Source organism: Phocoena sinus, chromosome 16 (assembly GCF_008692025.1).
Source record: "Phocoena sinus isolate mPhoSin1 chromosome 16, mPhoSin1.pri, whole genome shotgun sequence".
Lineage (NCBI taxonomy): Eukaryota > Metazoa > Chordata > Mammalia > Artiodactyla > Phocoenidae > Phocoena > Phocoena sinus.
In genome coordinates this window covers 76,306,838-76,325,661 of record NC_045778.1, presented here as the reverse complement: position 1 = coordinate 76,325,661, position 18,824 = coordinate 76,306,838, and the positions used below count along the sequence as shown (strand labels likewise).

Sequence of the window (18,824 nt, the reverse complement as noted above, 5' to 3'; positions counted from 1 at the left end):
CCTATCCTTTTTGGCAGAAAAAAAATTTCCTTTTAACATGACAGCTTTTAATAAAGGAGATGTTTCCTTGCCTTGCCTTTAACCGCTCAGCCCAAGGTTTCCACGATGATTTTCAACTGTCCCCTGCCCTTCAGTGTTGACCTCAGCCTCAGCCTCTGCGGATTTGGTGCCCACTCCATCAAAATGATTTTCCACAGTTATAAGCCATTGTACCACATCATCACATTTTTTTGTATAGAGCAGCAATTGCTACTTGAATGGAATAATGGTTATTTATGTCTTGCCAAATACTTTCCGAAGCTTGAGTCTCATCTGTTTCCTACTCAACTGCCTAGAGTTCTGTTGCACCTAGAAGTCCTGATGATCAAATCTGGGGTCTGCAGACTCCTAAAGGCAGAACAACAAAGTCCACAAACTTGGATGGGGGAAAAACTATATTTTATTTCATGAACCTCTAACTGAAATGTAGCATTCCCTTTGATTATAAATGTAGGCAACCAGTTACAGTAGTACTGAGTTATCTGTGACTGTCACTAAAAGAAATTACAGATATTTTTATATCAAATAACAGTTGAAATACTGCTGGTGCTCATCACTACTTCAAAATTATAGTAGTTATTCAAACTGCTGTCAGGTCTTATTTAAGGAGCACATAGTCCTATATCGCAATGTAAAATATTTTTATCACTTTTATTGTAACTGATTTCCTCTGTGATCCTATATATTTAAATTTATGCATTTTAAAACATTTTGAGAAAAGGTCTAAAAATTCGACTGCACTGCTGTCGACTTTCCACAGATGGCACAAAAACAGGTTAAGAACACCTGACTGCTAAGTGTCCTGGTGAAACTTTTGCTAAACTCATGTGAGTGGATCACAATCCTTCTCCATTACGTTCCAGCTGACAAAGTACTGTTTGAAACATCCTTAAAGCACTTCAAGACAAGAAGCTTTCGCATGTCTGAATGGTAAAAAGAAGACACAGGAGAGGTGCTGCGATCAACTGCGAAGACCCACCTCGGCTTTTCCAAAGGACAAGTTCTGATAAAACAAGAGGGCTTCACCTTAAACCACGACAGTCATTGGTTACCACCACATGTGCCCTCCTGGCTCTCCTCACTGCATGTGTGCATGAATGTGTACTCTTCTTTTCGTATTTTGATTCCATTCTAGTACCAGAGTTCACAGGGTTCATTCTAGCCAGATTTTCTTATGGTAACTTCTGACACTGAGAAACCTGCCTGTGACTCATGATTTAGGATGAATTTGCTTATTCAAACCTAGTCCACATATAAAATCATTTCAGAACTGCTACATACCACTGTGAGAATCAAATTAATCAGAGTGCTTGTGTCCAGTTCTGTCTTTAGCCTCATGGTTCCCAGTTAAAACATTATTTCTGAAAGTTCTTTCTTCCCCACCCCTGTATCTCAGTGTGGTTGTGTGATTCACTTGTAATGATTCTGGGACCAATTCCAACATTCGAGAGGCTTCCCCACACCAACAAGCAGTTTTCCAGCGCCAGTTGAGTGCCCTACCATTCAACGCAATTCTGACACTATCTACCTGTGAAAGCAGCTCTTTTGCCCCATTCCTCCCCGCCTCTAACCTTCAAAAACCTAAATACAGGAATGAGAGCACTAGGCAATTTAACCTAACTCCTGGCTTATGCTCTCCTGAATGCACACCATGCCTTGCCTAACCTGTTGATCCTTTTCCTGGAAAGAATAACTAGCTCCTACCCCCAACATCCTCCATAGCAATCCTGCAGGCAGATCACTGGGCAAGATAACAGTGAAGAGAACCAGACAGCCTGCACACAATGGAGAATGATGCAGAATCCAACCTCCTGCCTCAATGATTCACTGAGATTCTTCCCCCTTTTTTCCCTTTAAAAACTGTCACGGCTGAGCAGAACCTTCAGAGTTGGTCTCGGGACATGAGCCCACCTTTTCCCCAGATTTCCAGCTTTTCTGATTAAAGCATCTTTCCTTCTTTCTGACACTTGCCTCTCAATTATTGGCTTTTAAGTCGCAAGCAGCCGAACCCGAGGTCCGTAACAGATTTTGGCACCGAACGTGGGGCTGCGCTCTTGGGGCATCTAGTTGCTTCTGGCAATCCTGAGTTGGAGCTGCCAGCTGCAGTGACTTACAGGGTTGACCTCGGTGAACGGGCTGCTCGTGGCTAGCCAGCCCTGACAGGGGATTCTCAAGTAAGTTCCAGCAGCTGCTGGAAGGAACTATTCATTCCAGGGATTTCCCCTGCCTCTCCCTCTGCTTGGCCAGCTGCCAATTTTCACTTTTGGTCAGGGGAAATGGAAATGTGCACTTGGATGAGCTATGAGCTCCAGGACCAGTAAGTGAAGACTGGACTTGGTTTTCTCTGCCTGTTAAGAGAAAAAAGTTTTCTGGGATAGCTGCTTTTGATAACAGATTGTGTGAGTTTCTTTGCCTTTAAGTGATCTGTATTTGCTTTTGAAATCTTTTGTCACTTTGGTTACCTAGAGTTTTGAAACTTTTTGATATCTTTCACAAACTTCTCAAATATCTACTTAAAGTTCCTTTGCCCTCCAGCTAACTTTGGGATGTTTCAGAGGGGCCTTGAGGCATTTCAGAGAGAACTATTTAATAGTATCATCTGGTATGTTAAATTACATGGAGAGCATTATCAGGAGTGATAAAACTATTTAGAATATACTGTATGGATAAATGCTATTAATACAGACATTCTAAAAATTATATAAAATTTCTGAAATTTGGATATGTCCTGGTATATTATAATTCTAGCTGTTATCTTAAAATGTCGTACGTCACAGCAACTTGGTTAAGCTTCTTTGTCAAAAACATTGTAATCAGATCTTTAACCTTGACTTTTTAAGTCCCTTATCATTCAAAGACACTTAAACTGACGCTTGGCAAAACTGCTTCATCTTCAAGAAGATTTACAGAAAGGACTTTTTGACAAGTACAGTTTTTTGATAACTTTTAAATCATACTGCTGAACTGGGTAAGATATTCAAAAAGTCTAACGGAAACTCTGATTTCATAAAACTGTTAACAAAAAAGGATTAGTTACATAAACTTGAGTAAACTGAATATGGTTATAATTTTTTTGGTTTTGTCTGAAATACTACTGGCTTTTAATCTGTATTTTTCCAGATATAAGGAAACCTTTCCCTTAAGCTCATTATGACTTACAGCAATTTGGTAAATTATCCATTTGTAAGCAGAATTGAAACATTTATTTTTTCGGTCTGATCCCTCCAGAGACTGGAACCTCTTAGGTTCCCAGCAGCTTTATCAAAGAAATTAGGAAGGCCACCTCCTTACAGATGCAAAAATCTCAAGGTATTTTGTGAACCTCAGGAAGCAAGGAATTCACCGCAATCTGTAAGGCAAACTCTTTGCCCCTGAGTTGGATGACACCTGGAGACCGCAGTGTCAGATCACACAGGTTAAGGGCTCAGCCCCACAACGGCCCACACTCCACATACCCACACACCAACTGCAAGCCCAGGTTGTCACCTGGGCTTCAGACCCACTAGCTATACAGGGGAAGTCCCCAGTCCCCCTCCTTGGGTTCATTTGATTTGCTAAAGCAGCTCAAGAGAACTTAGAAGAGCATATTACTTATGGGATTAATGGTTTGTTATAAAAGGCTACTACTCAGGAACAGCCAGATTGTAAGCAGGTAGAGTAGGGGGTCCCCAGAGAAAGAGAACCAGGTATGGCTTTCTTGACATGAGAAGCCACTTTTGGCCTAAGCCATTTTGTGATCTAAGCTTGGCCACGATGCTTGCACTAAAACATGTCTGACTAATGATCTTAAGGAAAGTGAGTGAATGCAGAAAAAAAGGAAAAGAAGTCAAGAATCCATAGATCAGTGATAATATAGTCCCAAGGTCCTCTTCAAGGGATATACATCACAAACTGACACATATCTTTGAGTTCTGCAGGAGCTAAGGGCCCCATCCAAGAAAAGGATGATGTTGACCTTTTCTGACCCTTCAGTCAACTAAAGCTTGGACTCTATCAAACTTTGCCCCAATTCTATGTTAATTCTCCTCTGCTCGAGCCCCCTCATGAATATGCAGGTCTCCTTAGTGTAAAACTTCCCCAATTTTGCTGTTGGGAAAGATCTCCTTACTTAGCAGCAAATAATAAATCCTTCTGATCTTTGGCTTGGTTGTGAGAAATGGAATATTTCCTGCCATATCAGTAAACAAAGGATGTCAGTCATCAGCGCTTGCAGCCCTCCAAAGTGGAGGGAACTGAGTTCCCTGAGGGAACTCAGGAAAAAAGAATACCTGCCACCTAGCAGCCATCAGACTGCAGCCACTCCCTACAGTGAGCCCTGAGGAAACTCAGGATGTGAAAATACAGGATACTGGTCCCAGCTAGCTGAGGTGCATATCAAAGGAATGATTTCAGTGAGCCCAGACTCTTGCATCTTCCCATACAGTCCACAGTTGTGTCTTCTGGCTCGACACCCACCAAGAGGTGAACACAGTTTTTCGGGTAACAGGATAAAGAGATGTATAGGGCAAGATATGGGGACAGGTATCAGAGCTTCCATGCTCTCTTTCCAAGAGAACCACACTCACAGCACCTCAATGTACTCACACCAACTGGGAAACTCAGAACCCGATCCTTTTGGATTTCTATGGGGGTTTCATGTGACCCCTGATTCAACCTCTAGCCCCTCTTCCCTCCCAGGAGGTTGAGTGGGACTGAAAGTTCCAACTCTCCAAGCCTGTGGTTCATTTCCCTGGCAACCAGCCCCCATTCTTGGGTGTTTCCCAAGTCACCTCATTAACATAAACCCAGGAGCGGTTGAAAGGAGCTTGTTTTGAATAACAAGACACCCATTTAACCTTTAAGGCTCTGAAGTGATTTCAGGAACTGAGGACAAGAGACCAAATATAACAAAAGATGCTCCCATTGCTCTTGTTACCTAAGAAATCCCAAAGTTTTGGGAGCTGTGAGCCAGGAACCGTGGAGAAAGACCAAAACATACATTTATTGTTACAGAGAAAAACCACAGGTCCAAAATGGCATCACTTGTGCTAAAGTGCATGATATCAAACCTAGATTTAATACGCGACCTAACTGCAGTTTTGACCTTCTCTGGAAGTATAATCCAGAAAATTTGGAATTTTCTGGTCAGTACCAATAAGACTGTCTGTCACTTGGGCCCTCTCCATCCCCCTCACCAAGAGGAAGCAGCAGCAATGTACCTGATAAAAGAAAAAAAACACCTGGGTGCATGCCTTCTCCCAGATGTCCTGACCCCAAATAGCCCTTTCTCTTCTTTTGCCCAACCCTCCTGTTTATAGAAAATCCTTCCATTTTGAACAGCTCTTAAGAATGACCTTCTGTTTACTAGATGGGATGCCATCCAATTCATAACCATTGAATAGAGCCAGTTAGATCTTCAAATTTACTTGGTTGAATTTTGTTTAACATTATTATAAATCACAACATCAGAACTCGTAATACAGTGAGATTCATTTACCACAGCCTGAATTCCATCTTCCCTCTACACGCTGGTTCGATTTTATTTTTATATATAAAATAACATTCACCTTTGTGGTGTATGGTTTCATGGGTTTTGACAAATTCAGAGTTGTGTATCCAAACACAATTCCTCACAGAATAGTTCCATCCCTCCCCAAATTCCCTCATGTTGCCCACTTTGTGATCAACTCCTTCCCCTATTTCGTTGGAAGTACAATCAAAACTCTAACCAAGAATGTGTCCAATGATTACCTTTTCCGAGCCTGCATCCAGAAGACAGACGCAGACACACACACGCTCACAGCCTTATAGTCACCAACCTCAACCTGGTCTTTCTCGTTCTCTGAAATGATTATCTCAGAGCACTCAAAGCTTCACCCCTCACTGACAGCTTATAACCTCTTCTACTAGAGAAAATAAATGCCAACAAATGGGAACCGCCTCAACTTTTCACCACCAACCCCATACATTGTCCTGCACCTGCACCTATTTTTTCTCTTCCCTCCTAAGGCCAGTCCCTCCACCTCTTCTCTGGATCCCACCCCTCCAACCTCTGCAGGGTGCTCAGCCATACTTTTGTCTTCCATGTTTTTTCCATTTCACCCTGCTCTAATTCTGACCATGTGAGCCATCCTTGAGCCTGGCATCTGCCTCCGGTGACCAGCCTCTCCCCTTCCTTCCTTCACAGCCACACATTGCTGAAGAGTTGCTCTACTAGCTGTCTCTACTTCACTCCTCAGCCCACCCCAACATGGCTCTGCCCCCCACCAATCAGCAGGATCTCCTCGCTTCAAGATCAAACATCTCCATGCTTTTCGGAGTTCAATTTATTCACTGCAGCTGACTCAGTTCAGCTGAGCGCCCCCTCCTTCCAGATGCTCCATCTCTCCGACTCCCAGGACACTCGGCTCTCATTCTCTTCCCGTTCGTTCCCGCCCCACGTTCCTCAGCCCCCTCTAGCTTCTCCCCTGCGCCCCATTTGACCCTGAAGTGTTGGGGAAGTTTGACAAAGACTCTCTTTAACCAAAGGAGTCGAGCTCCTCTTTCTGCTAGGTCCCAGCCTTGGGCTGAGTTCAAGTGCCCCTCTATCCAGTTTTAGTAAGAATCCTTCTGGGACAGATTAATGAAAATCCCCTATCCTTGGTATCTCATCACTTTGGTCCACCTTTGGCAAGATCCTGTAGAGCGTGGGTCTAGCAAGAATCCCCCTGATTTCTGCTGTTTTCTCTTTTAATTTTCCACCCACTGACCCCCACCCTGCTTCTTGGCTAATCCATGTGTCCTTGTATTTCGAGTTGAGCTTTGATCTCACATCCCTACTGCAAAACCCCAATGCAGTAGTCCCTTCCTGAATAGTCTTCTTTACCATCTTTTACAAGGGTCATGAACTCGTTTTTTTTTTTTTTTTAACAAGCTGTTGTAGTGGGTGGAAGGGAATGGACGGACCCTTATACTTTACGGGTTAGTGTAAAAACTGATGTAATTATAAGGCCAGCAGGTCCGGGGAAGGGCCCAGGGAGCCAGACGGAACCCCCGCCAAAGTGGCTGATGCAACCGACACCTGACGTTGCCACAACACCCAAAAAGGGCTGCTTCACACAGCAAGCACCTCCCATGCGTCCACCCCTATAAATTTTGTTCGCGCCCACACCCGGGCGCGACTTCTCTGGCCCCTTTCTCTCGGATCAGTGAACCTCGCCCGGGAGCGTTCCCAAATAAAGCTTGCTTAAGCTCTCCTCCGGTTTTTGGTGCCGTTCCTTACAGTAATTACTGTCCTAAGTGATAGTAAAGATAGACATACAGGGCTTCCCTGGTGGCACAGTGGTTGAGAGTCCGCCTGCCGAGGTAGGGGACACGGGTTCGTGCCCCAGTCCGGGAAGATCCCACATGCCGCGGAGCGGCTGGGCCCGTGAGCCATGGCCGCTGAGCCTGCGCGTCCAGAGACTGTGCTCCGCAACGGGAGAGGCCACTGCAGTGAGAGGCCCGCATACCGCAAAAAAAAAAAAAAAAAAAAAAAAAAAGATAGACATACATGTCCTGAGGCCCAGCAATTCCATTTGAATTCACATGCACAATTATAAACATGCAAAGAATGAAATGACATCTGAAATGGTGAAAAATTAAGAATCTATCAACAAAGGAATGCATAAGTCGTGGTATACTGATTTAACAGTATATTTTACAGCAGTTAAAGTGAACTAGGGAGCTACATATATCAACATGGATAAGTCTTGAAAATATATTAAGCACAAAAAGTAATTTGCAAAAGGATTTATTCAGGGAGACAGCGTTAATGCACACTTTAAAAACACCAAATGTTAGTATATATTCTCATTGATACACACAGATGTAGTCTAAAAACAGGAAGCATACACATCAGCCTCAGGAGTGTCGTTATGTTGTGATTTCTCGTGTTAGGATTCCCTCTCCCCTTGTGTGAAACTCATAGCAGTTGAGGTATGTTCAGTAAGTCAAGGTGGAGTCATGGCAGAAAGTGTGGAGTCCCAGCGTCTTATTGTGATAAATTAAGAGTTAAGGAATTTGTCTGGTAAAGCCTGAGGAAAACCATCACTGAAACAGAAGGAGCAACTGCTGGAGACAAGACCCCTTGGGCACCGTGACCATTACACCTACTGGCCGACTCCTTAGAACACTGAGATGACTTGAAGGGTCTTGGTTGGAGGACTCGACTCCTCGCTGCTGGGCTGTTGCAGATGGACGCTGCCAGAAGGCCCTGCTGGAGCAGAAGGCGACTTTGCCTCCATGCTTGTCTCCACACCCGTTGCTGGACCAGGACTGCCGCTCATGCTGAAACACCTGCTTTCCGGACTTCTGGGAGAGCTTGTTATCCCCTTGTCTAGTTTCCCTGCTTTGACTAACCCGTGCTGTGTGCTAATTGCATGCAATAAACTGAGAAACTGAGATCAGCTACCTTTTGTCTGATCTCCGGTCCTGTGATCCAAAACTGGCCTCACTGCTGGGCCCCGGTTACAAGTTACTTCTGTGGAGAGGGTGGAAGTGCAGGGTTTATGTCGGAATTGTTTTATTTCTTAAAAAAAAAAAAAGACAGCAAAAGCAGCTTGTGTGGAAATGGGTGCCAGTTGTACTATTTCTCACACTTACCAGTGTTATTAGAAATATTTAATAATAAAAATTTTGATGTTAAGATGTTTTAAAATGAATACCTGAACCACGTATTCTTTGGGCTTTCAAAGTAGGCTTGTTTTTAAAAATGCTAGATACAGGTCTTAAATAATATGTTCAGCATCACACTACAGAACAATTTTATGGACTTCTTAAGAACCTAACTGCAAAATATAATTATACATAATTAAACTAAAGAAACTAGTTTATCCTGGGAACTTTTACCAATGACTCTATTAGTGTCTTTGAAACAAGTCCCCCTGAGATTTAAATCAGGGGTTGCCACTCTTGGCTACATACCCAGATCACCTGGGGGCGCTTAGACTAAAAGATTTCAGCCCCACCAATTCAGACTCCGATCTAGCAGACTTGGGATGAAGCCTGGGCTTCTGCATTTCTAAAATGCTCCCTGAGGTGTGTGAGTGGAAAAAAAAAACTGGTTGCCTGCCAAATCAGTAAACAGAGGATGTTGCAGCCATCAAGCCATCACATTACAGCTACTCCATTGGTGAGCCCTGAGGAAACTCAGGAGGAGACAGCACAGGGTACTGGCCCCAGATAGCTTAGGTGCGTATCAAAAGAATGATTTCAGTGAGCCCAGACGCTTGCATCTTCCCACACAGGAAAGTGTTAAATTCATTAACTTGAGATACCTGGTTTTCTTTTAATTATCAGCACTCTTTTTGTTTTGTTTTTTTGCGGTACGCGGGCCTCTCACTGCCGCGGCCTCTCCCGCCGTGGAGCACAGGCTCCGGACGCGCAGGCTCGGCGGCCACGGCTCACGGGCCCAGCCGCTCCGCGGCCTGTGGGATCCTCCCGGACCGGGGCACGAACCCGTGTCCCCTGCTTCGGCAGGCGGACCCTCAACCACTGCGCCACCAGGGAAGCCCTAGGCTGATATCTTTGAACTGACCATCTGGCATTACAGCAGTTGCTTTTTTTTTTAAATTTTATTTTGGGTTTTTTTTGCGGTACGCGGGCCTCTCACTGCCGCGGCCTCTCCCGCCGCGGAGCACAGGCTCCGGACGCGCAGGCTCGGCGGCCACGGCTCACGGGCCCAGCCGCTCCGCGGCACGTGGGATCCTCCCGGACCGGGGTGCGAACCCGCGTCCCCCGCATCGGCAGGCGGACCCCCAACCACTGCGCCACCAGGGAGGCCCTATCAGCAATCTTTTGATGTTCCTACCACCCGTCTTTGGTGCAAAAACCAAATATCTTTGCCCCTCCCTCACCTCTCTGGAGCAGTCCCTCAGAGTGATGAGAGGCTGTCTCCCCAGCTTGAAGTCCTCAGAATGTCCGCTGAGTAAAACAGAGTTCTCATCTTTTAGGTTGTGCACTTTTTCAGTTGACAGGTGACTCTCATATGCAGCATGAGCTGGAATCTGTGTTTACGTGCTTGACTCATGCCACCCCTTGTAACTTTCAAAAGCCAAATTATTCGCTTGTTGAACAAATGATCCACAACTGCACCTTCCCTGCTCCCCCCTCACCATGCCCCCAGTTGTCTTACTTAAGGCTTTTTGGTTTGAACAGGTAACTATGCTCAAAAAAGCTGTTGCCCTATTTCCCATACAGCCCACTTTCAACATCCTCCATAGGGGATAGGGTAGATCCTTACGTATCCTTCTGGTATTCTTCATATACAAACATAAGAAAGTAGAAATATAGTTGCTTATTTTCCTCCTGGTCCTTCTAAGAGAGCATACTATGTACCATATTCTGGCCTATGTATTTATCTGTCTATCTATTTATTTATTTCCCCATGTAGCAATATATTCTGGAGATGTTTCTAACATGTAACAGAATTCCCTTTGTTATTATAAGTAATGCTGTAACAAGGGAGCTCTTTGTTGTGAATGTCTATCTGTATCTTGACTGTGGACTTGGTTACACAAATCTACAAGTGATAAAGTACCACAGAACTATATGTACACATTTCTTGGGAAGAAAACTTCTCTACTGCCTTAGGTTCTAATGGTAGAGGTTTGTTGGGGGGGGTGGGTAGGAAATGACTGACAATAAATGGATTTATAGGAGAAAAGACAGTTTCTTTATATCTACAGATGTACTTTCAGGAGGCTTTGTTTAAATTTAGATAATGTTTCTTTCTTGTGGCTGCTGAATGGTCAAATGTTTTAGGTTTAGAGTAATTTTCATACCACTTTGTTGGGCTATCCTTTCCTTGGCATTACAATAATATCAATTTCCTGGTTTCAATAACTGTACTACTGAGATACAACCATGGGAGAATCTGAGTGGATGGGGGGACCTCTCTCTACTATTTGTATTTATGCAACTTCCTATGAATCTAATTACATACTGCAAAGTAAAGTTTCTAAAAAAAAATGCTGCAGTGAATAACTTTTGACGTACATTATTTCACATCTGTAGCACAAGCTAGAAGAGGGAAATCTCTGTCAATGTTAAAAATAAATTCAAAATACTGACAAATTTTCTCTAATTGTCCTCCGTAAAAGTTAAACCATTCTCACGCCCACTAGCAAATATATAATGGTGCCTGTTTCCCTAGAATCTTGCCAAAACAGCTTGTAGGCCAGTTTTTTTTATTTCTGCATCCATCTCTTAGGTAAAAAAACATTGTATCACAAAGTGTTCTTATAGCTGTCTTTCATTTACGAGTTTGCACCCCTTTTCATACATTTAAGAACATTTCTAATTCTGTTTTTGTTTACTCATGTCCTGTGCTCATTTTCCTATTTTTTCTTTTTTTTTCCTGTTGATTTCTAAGAGCTCAATATAAATTAAGGAAATTAGCTCTTTGGTGACAGGTGTGAGCAAAACACAGAGCTTCCCTCACCATCCAGATACACGAGGGTAAAGTCGCAACCCACTATAGTCTCCCACCAACAGTGTAACCTAAACATAATTCAGACTTTTTAAAAAACCTGCAGGCTCAATGAAGCACTCTGTGCTTTCTACAAAAGGGTCCCTAGATGGATATATTATCTCAGGAAGAATTTCAACGACCCCAGATTCTTCCTGTGCATAAAAAAAAAAACACTAAAATCATTAACTTGAGGCATTTGTTCCTTGTGATTAGTATTAGTCTTTTATCAAGATGTATGCTTGACTGCATGTCTTTCCCTGCCCAAACCTTCGTATATATGGTGGCTCCTTCCCCTACCTCTTTGGAGCAGTTTGTTTTGAACTACTCACTGAGAGGCTATCTCCCAGGTTTAGTCATCAGTAAGTCCCTGATCTCACAACTCTCATGTTGTGCATTTTTCTTTAAGTTGACAGAGGAGCTGCACATTTTTTTCAACCACTTTGTCATCTGTCTTTTAATTTTGCGCATAGTTTTTTTGTTTTGACACGCAAAAGGTTTTGATGTTTATGTTGTCAAAATTATCAACCTTTCTTTGATTGATGCCTTCCAGCTTTAAATTAGGATGACCTTCCTTACTCTAATAAAGGGATTTACCTATGTTTATTTTTAGAATTTTATGCATTCTATTTTTACATTTAATCTGAGTTTTTATATAGGCTAAAGATAACAGATGCATGAACAAAATTTTTCTTCTAAGTCCTTTTTGACTTAATAAGTCCAAAAAGCTCATATGATTCCAGAGCTAGATAATTAGAGTGCTCACTCTTGGTAAGCACATTTTGATGGTATTTTTAATGTCCTCTTGCAATGAAGCAACTTTACAGATCAAGGAAAGGTAAAATAATATTACGTTATAATTAAATGTGAAATGTTAAAAAAAAAAGACAACAGGCCCCAAATGGAATCACTTGTGCTAAGCCCACATCACCAAACCAGACGTAATACCTAAATTAATTAGTTTCAACTCTTCCCAGGAGTGGAATCTTAGACCAGTCAATCTGGAATTACCTGGTCAGCACTAGTGAGGTCATCTGCTTGACAGACCCTGCTGTCCCCTAAAGGAAGGTGACTTTGTCCCAATCATCTCCCTGCTAGCAACTTTCTAGTCCCACCCCCTCCTGCCTATAAGTCTTTTATTTTGTATAGCTCTTTGGAGCTTCCTTCTGTTTACTAGACGGAATGCTGCCCAATTCATGAACTGTTGAATAAAGCCAATAAAATCTTTAAAATTTATTCAGCTGAATTTTGTTGTTTTAACAGTAGGATACTCAAAGAAGGATCTTGTAGCTCAAATAACCATTCTCCAAGTTGGTGGAAACTAAAGAATATTTTTAAATTAAATTAACACAGTGAGATATAATTACACACCTATCAGAATGGCTAAAACAAAAAAATTACCGACAATGCCAACTGCCGGCAAGGATGAGGAGAAACTGGATCTCTCATACACTGCTGATAGGAATGTAAAATGGTAGGGGGTCATGTTGGAAAACAGTTTCGTGGTTTCCTATAAAAATTCAGTTATCATATGACCCAGTAATTGTACTCCTGGGTATTATCCTAGAGAAACGAAAGCTTAAGTTCAAATAAAAACCTGCACACAAATGTTCATAGCAGCTTTATTCACAATAGTCAAAAACTGGAGACAATCTGGATGTCTTTCAATAGGTGAATGGTTAAGCAACCATGGCATGTCCCTATCATGGTATGGGGACCCACGTGGAACCTCAGATTCCAATAAAGATTATTCCAAGCCGAAGACATCTGAGATTCAACAGATGCAGAAAAAAGTCTTCTTATTTGACTAAAAGAAGCAACACTGGGAAATGAGGCTACTGTAAATCCCTTCCTGGGGGACTTTATGGAAAAGACCACTCATACTTAAACACTGTTATCATCTTTCTTACCTCATATCTGTTCAAAAATCTGTTTGGTCTTTCCTAAAGAACTCTATTTGTTTTTCCCATAGAATCAATTTCTCCCCCCTCCCATTTCCCTACTAAGTATATAATAAACCTTTAACTTTATTTAATGAAGCTACTTCTTTTGTTGGCTTCCCTATGCATATCAAGTAAACCTTTTCCCCAGGTTAATCTGTCTTCTGTCAATTTAATTTGCAGGCTCCACACGCTAAACCCAAGAGAGAAGTTTTTTCCTCCTTTACAATGGAATACTACTCAGCAATAAAAAGGAACCAAGTATGATTCAGGCAACAACTTGTTTGAATGTCATGATAATTATGTTGAATGTAAAAAGCCAATTCCAAAAGGTTACAAATACATGACTCCATTTACCTAATAATCTTGAAATTATACAGGTGGGGAACAGATCAGTGGTTATCAAGGGTTAGAAACAGGTGGGGTGGCGGAGTAGGGATGTTGTGTAGTTATAAAAGGGTAAAACAGGGCTTCCCTGGTGGTGCAGTGGTTGAGAGTCCACCTGCCGATACAGGGGACACGGGTTCGTGCCCCGGTCCGGGAGGATCCCACATGCCACGGAGAAGCTGGGCCCCTGAGCCATGGCTGCTGAGCCTGCGCTCCACAACGGGAGAGGCCACAACAGTGAGAGGCCTGCGTACAGCAAAAAAAAAAAAAAAGGGTAAAACAAGGGCTCCTTGTGCTGACGGAACTGTCCTGTAGTTTGACTGTGGTGGTGCATACATGTGATAAAACTGCACAGAAGTGTACAAATTTATGTGTAAAACTGGAGATAACTGAAAAAGATTGATGGTTTGCATCAATGTCAATTTCCTGGTTGTGATACTGTACTATAGTTTTGTACGATGTTACCTTTGGGGCAAATTGGATAAAGGGTGTGCAGGATCTCTTTGTATTAGGTCTTATAACTGCATGAGATTCTACTATTATCTACTGAAAATAAATACTTTTAAAGAATTGTATCACTCCTCCCCCACACCCAAAAAAGTAAATTAAATTCCTTTAAAATTAGAGAAACCAAATGTTGTAGCTTTAAAATTATAGGAATTGGTATGGCTTATGAGAATTATATCAATGATTTAGAAGAATTAATGAATAAACATTTTATTTCTTATGCCAAATACTGTGTACTGGTTGTTTAAAAGACATATTTAGGAGGTATTCCAAAAAGGAAGTAGTAGTAGAAAGAAGGTCCTTCATGTCAAGTTTTTATATAATAAATACGAGATTAAACACCAATGTGCTTAATTATGCTCATCGCTTGTTACCGCTTTAGGGTAATTAACCTAAGCAAAATGAGAACAGTGATTTTCTGATGCTTTTATGCTCCGTGGATGTAAGGGTTAACATTGCATATAAACAGTTCTGCAATAGGCCAATATTTAATACAGAATTTAGATTTGACAGCTATGGCTCACTGTGTAATCAGTAGATGTCAGAACGACACTGGACACACTTTCTCCTACTGCCTTAGGTGCTGAGGTAGGCAGTCATGCCGAGGCAAATTTCCCTTATATCAAAGAATGATGATGAGGAGGTGTGATGAGGATTTGCTTATAAAGGGGAGCAGAATATGCCACCCCCAAATATGCCACTTTGGCACACTGATCATTTTTTTAAAATAATTAATTATTTATTTATTTTTGGCTGCGTTGAGTCTTCGTTGCTGTGAGCGGGCTTTCTCTCTAGTTGCAGCGGGCGGGGGCTACTCTTCATTGCCGTGTGAGGGCTTCTCATTGTGGTGGCTTCTCTTGTTGCAGAGCACAGGCTCTAGGCACGCAGGCTTTGGTAGCTGTGGTGTGTAGGCTCCAGAGCGCAGGCTCAGTAGTTGTGGCGCACAGCTTAGCTGCTCCGTGGCACGTGGGATCTTCCTGGACCAGGGCTCGAACCCGAGTCCCCTGCATTGGCAGGCGGATTCTTAAAACACGGCGCCATCAGGAAAGTCCCCACACTGATCATTTTGAATTAAAGATACTTAAGAAATAGCAGTGCAAGAAGGATACTGACCTCCTCTGTCCCCCCTGAAAACAGGAAATAATCTCTCCTGTGAAAGGTACTCTCCCTGCACCAGGAGGGTAGAGGGCATCCTCATCAGCAGGACAGGGAACTGAGGGCAGAGGAGGCTGTATGAACAAAGCTTGTTACTTCCTCGCTAATTAGCTACCCCAAGCCCAAACCTCTTTTTCTTGTCAATTCTTCACAAATGTACCAAAAGAAATGTTTCTTTGTCTAAAGAGCATAAAAGCTGCAGGTTTTGGTCACTTCTTTGAGTCTCATATTTTTTATGGGCTCCTTTAAGTACAAAATTTGTTTTTCTCCTGTTAATCTGTCATGCCAATTTAATTATCAGACCAGCTAAAGAACCTAGAAGGGAAAAGGGGAACAGTTTTCCTCCCCTATGCTTATTAATGCTGTTTTATCCTTCAGGGTTTATATGTTCTTTTGTTCAGTAAATTACACAATACTTATTTCTCTATGCCCTAATAGTTCAAGGACTTCCAGTCTTCTACTAAGCAACACTTTACTGAATTCTGACTAAACCTAGGATGTCCATTTTAAGATCTGACTTAAGTACTGCATACCTGACTTTAGATTTTAAAAGTTGATCCTGGGACTTCCCTGGGGGCACAGTGGTTAAGAATCCGCCTGCCAAAGCAGGGGACACGGGTTCAAGCCCTGGTCCAGGAAGATGCCATATGACGCGGAGCAACTAAGCCTGTGCACCACAACTACTGAGCCTGCGCTCTAGAGCCCGCGAGCCACAACTACTGAAGCCCGCGTGCCTAGATCCCGACCTCCGCAAAAGAGAAGCCACCGCAATGAGAAGCCCGCGCACCGCAACCAAAAGTAGCCCCCGCTTGCTGCAACTAGAGAAAGCCCGTGTGCAGCAATGAAGACCCAACACAGCCCACCCGCCCCCCAACCAAAAAAGAGTTTGATCGTTTCTGTTTTCATATGCCCAAGCCAAAACTTTGGCACCAGAATCCCTCTAATCCCTGCTTGCTTCCTCCCGAAACAGTAGCTTCTGTTCTCAGGTGTTCTCGAAAACTACTAAACAGGTAACCTTTCCCTTCCATCAGTCTCAGGCTCCTCATTCCAGCCCCTAGTAGTTCCTAACAGTATCACCACCTTCTAGAAGAAGAGTAGACTGCCTCGGGAGTGGGCTAAATAAACCAAGACAGGGTACAGTGCCAGGAACCAGCATAAAGGAGACCTGTTTGCCTTCCGTGTGACCTTAGCCAAGTCAGCAAGTTCTCTTTCCCAAACTACCAGTGTACAAAAACGAAACCAGAGACTAACTTCCCTTTATTTCCAGAGGCATCTTAAAAGGTGGGATTATTAATGAACTTTTTTTTTTTAATTGTGCAATTAACTTGGGTCCAATACCTTACCAGGTACTGGGAATTTCTTTGACCCACCCTCCTTTTCAGGGAAACCAGGCTGGTAGCAGAAAGAACAGTTAAGATAGAAGTAAGGACACCTGAGCTCCAGACCAGGTGTGGCATATTCCAGTGCCCCCAGGTGAACACCAAACTGAGTCAAGGGAGCACCAGAACCTCAAGCAGTTCTTCATGGTTCAATGGACCAAGTTCATGTGCTGCCTCAATTGTGAATCCGTATCTCCATAAATTGACCCTGGGTTACGGGGCTGTACTTTGAACTTCTCAAAAAACACTTGCCTCTGCTTTCCTTGGGTTGTTTCCTTTACATGGCACAAACTCTGCTTGTACTTTTGCTCTTAAGAAAGGACTGAAATATCCCTCTACTTCTTTTGCTCCAATTCTGAATAAAGCATGTTTGTCACAAAGCCTCCTCTGATATCCTACATTTATTCTCCTTTTGCTTTGCCTTTCTTCACCATTTACCCAGAATGGTCTGTAATGTACTCCAAAGGCTGACTTGTACCCTCCTGTGCTTCCATTCCCTCAGACGCCCCATCCCTCATCTGTGGCTTTGCCTCTCTCCTACTTCTCTAGCTCTTATTTTTCTGCTGGTCTCCAGATCCTCCTCCTGTCCAGCTTCCAAAACTCTCCAGGGGTACATTTTACTGACACTTTTTAAAGTCTAAAAGAGAATTAATTAATTTTCCTTCTGTTCCCCCTAAACTACGTTTTCTCCAGACATCCCAATCTTTGCTCACCACTAAGCCACTCCATTTAGAAAATGTGGAGTCCATCTAATTCCTCCATCTCAAGATAATTATCAGCTCTTCTCAAGTCTATTGATGTATCTTCCTCGCTAACCGTCAGTGGTATCGCCCTAGCTGAGGGCCTCATTACACCACAGGTGAACTTTTGAAATGGGTCTAAGTGGTAGCTGTGCTTTTGAGTTCCTTCTGCAAGCTACTGACCATTTAGCTTGTAAAACTCTTTGGCAAACAGCACCTCAGAATCTCAACCGCTCCTGTTGGAATCTTGAAGATCGATTCGTATAGTCAACAAACTGGGTACAGCAAATAGGTTGAGAGTTTTTTACCAGGTTGTAAGGAGAATGGTCCCTTCTTCCCACCCTTCTGGAGCACACAATAGTACAGGTCTACACCAGCGGTACTCAATCAGGGGCAATTTTGCCTTTGGTTGTCACAACTCCGGGGTGCTAAACATCCTACAGTGCACAGGACAGCCTCCCACAATTGAGAATTATTTGGCCTCAAATGTCAACAGTACCAAAGTTGAGAAACCCTGGTCTAGCACTTAGGAAAAAAGGAATCAAGACAAATAGGAAATGTATTTATTGGGGAAAAGCGACATCAGAGAAATGACATCTCTACAAAATGCCTCGAAAGATTCAAGACTCGGTAGCTTTCAGGACCCAATGGCCTGCAAAAGATATCTTGCAGCTGTGTCTCTCCGACTCCATACAAGGTGATTGCTCCGTCAAAGAAGCTTCTAGACCAGCCCCTAGCCCCCTTCTCATCAGCTGCCACTCCCAGCCCTCCTTACAGAAACTGAGGCCGGCTCGGCTAGAGGCCAGGAGAGAGGTCGGGGTCGTGGCCGGCCCGCGGTGAGGGGTCTGAGAGAGACCCGGCGGAGGGAGGGAAGCGCGGGCCCGGGACGTGGACCGGGCGCCCCAGTCCCGTCAGGGGAAGACCCCGCTGCCGGGGCCAAGGTCATTCGGGGCCCCCAAGACGCCCGCTCCGAGCGCACTTACCAGCGCGCCGCCGCGCAGCAGCCGAACCGCGGCTCCCTCCATCTGCGCCCCAGGACAAGCGCCGTCAAGGATCCCGGGAAGCGGCTCCAGCGGGCCTCCGGGCCGCACACCAATGCCTGGGGGCGGGTGGAGCCAGAGCCCCGCCCACAAACTCCCTTGTCCCGCCCCCTAGCCCTTACGGAAAGCCGAGATAGACAAACAGCTCCCTCTCCGCTTTCGCCCTGCTC

The 18,824-nt window shown here is 43.6% G+C and overlaps 1 protein-coding gene across 4 annotated transcripts in view; it reads right to left on the bottom strand.

Moving 5' to 3' along the window:
* ACADSB (acyl-CoA dehydrogenase short/branched chain) overlaps nt 1–18,773 on the bottom strand; it is a 42,655-nt gene extending 23,882 nt beyond the window's left edge. For all 4 annotated transcript variants that reach the window (XM_032609133.1, XM_032609135.1, XM_032609137.1 and 1 more), the window contains exon 1: nt 18,598–18,773. In XM_032609133.1, coding sequence (XP_032465024.1) covers nt 18,598–18,639 — 42 coding nt within the window. In that variant the 5' untranslated portion in view covers nt 18,640–18,773. The remainder of the gene's footprint in view (nt 1–18,597) is intronic.
* Between the last annotated feature and the right edge of the window lie 51 nt (nt 18,774–18,824).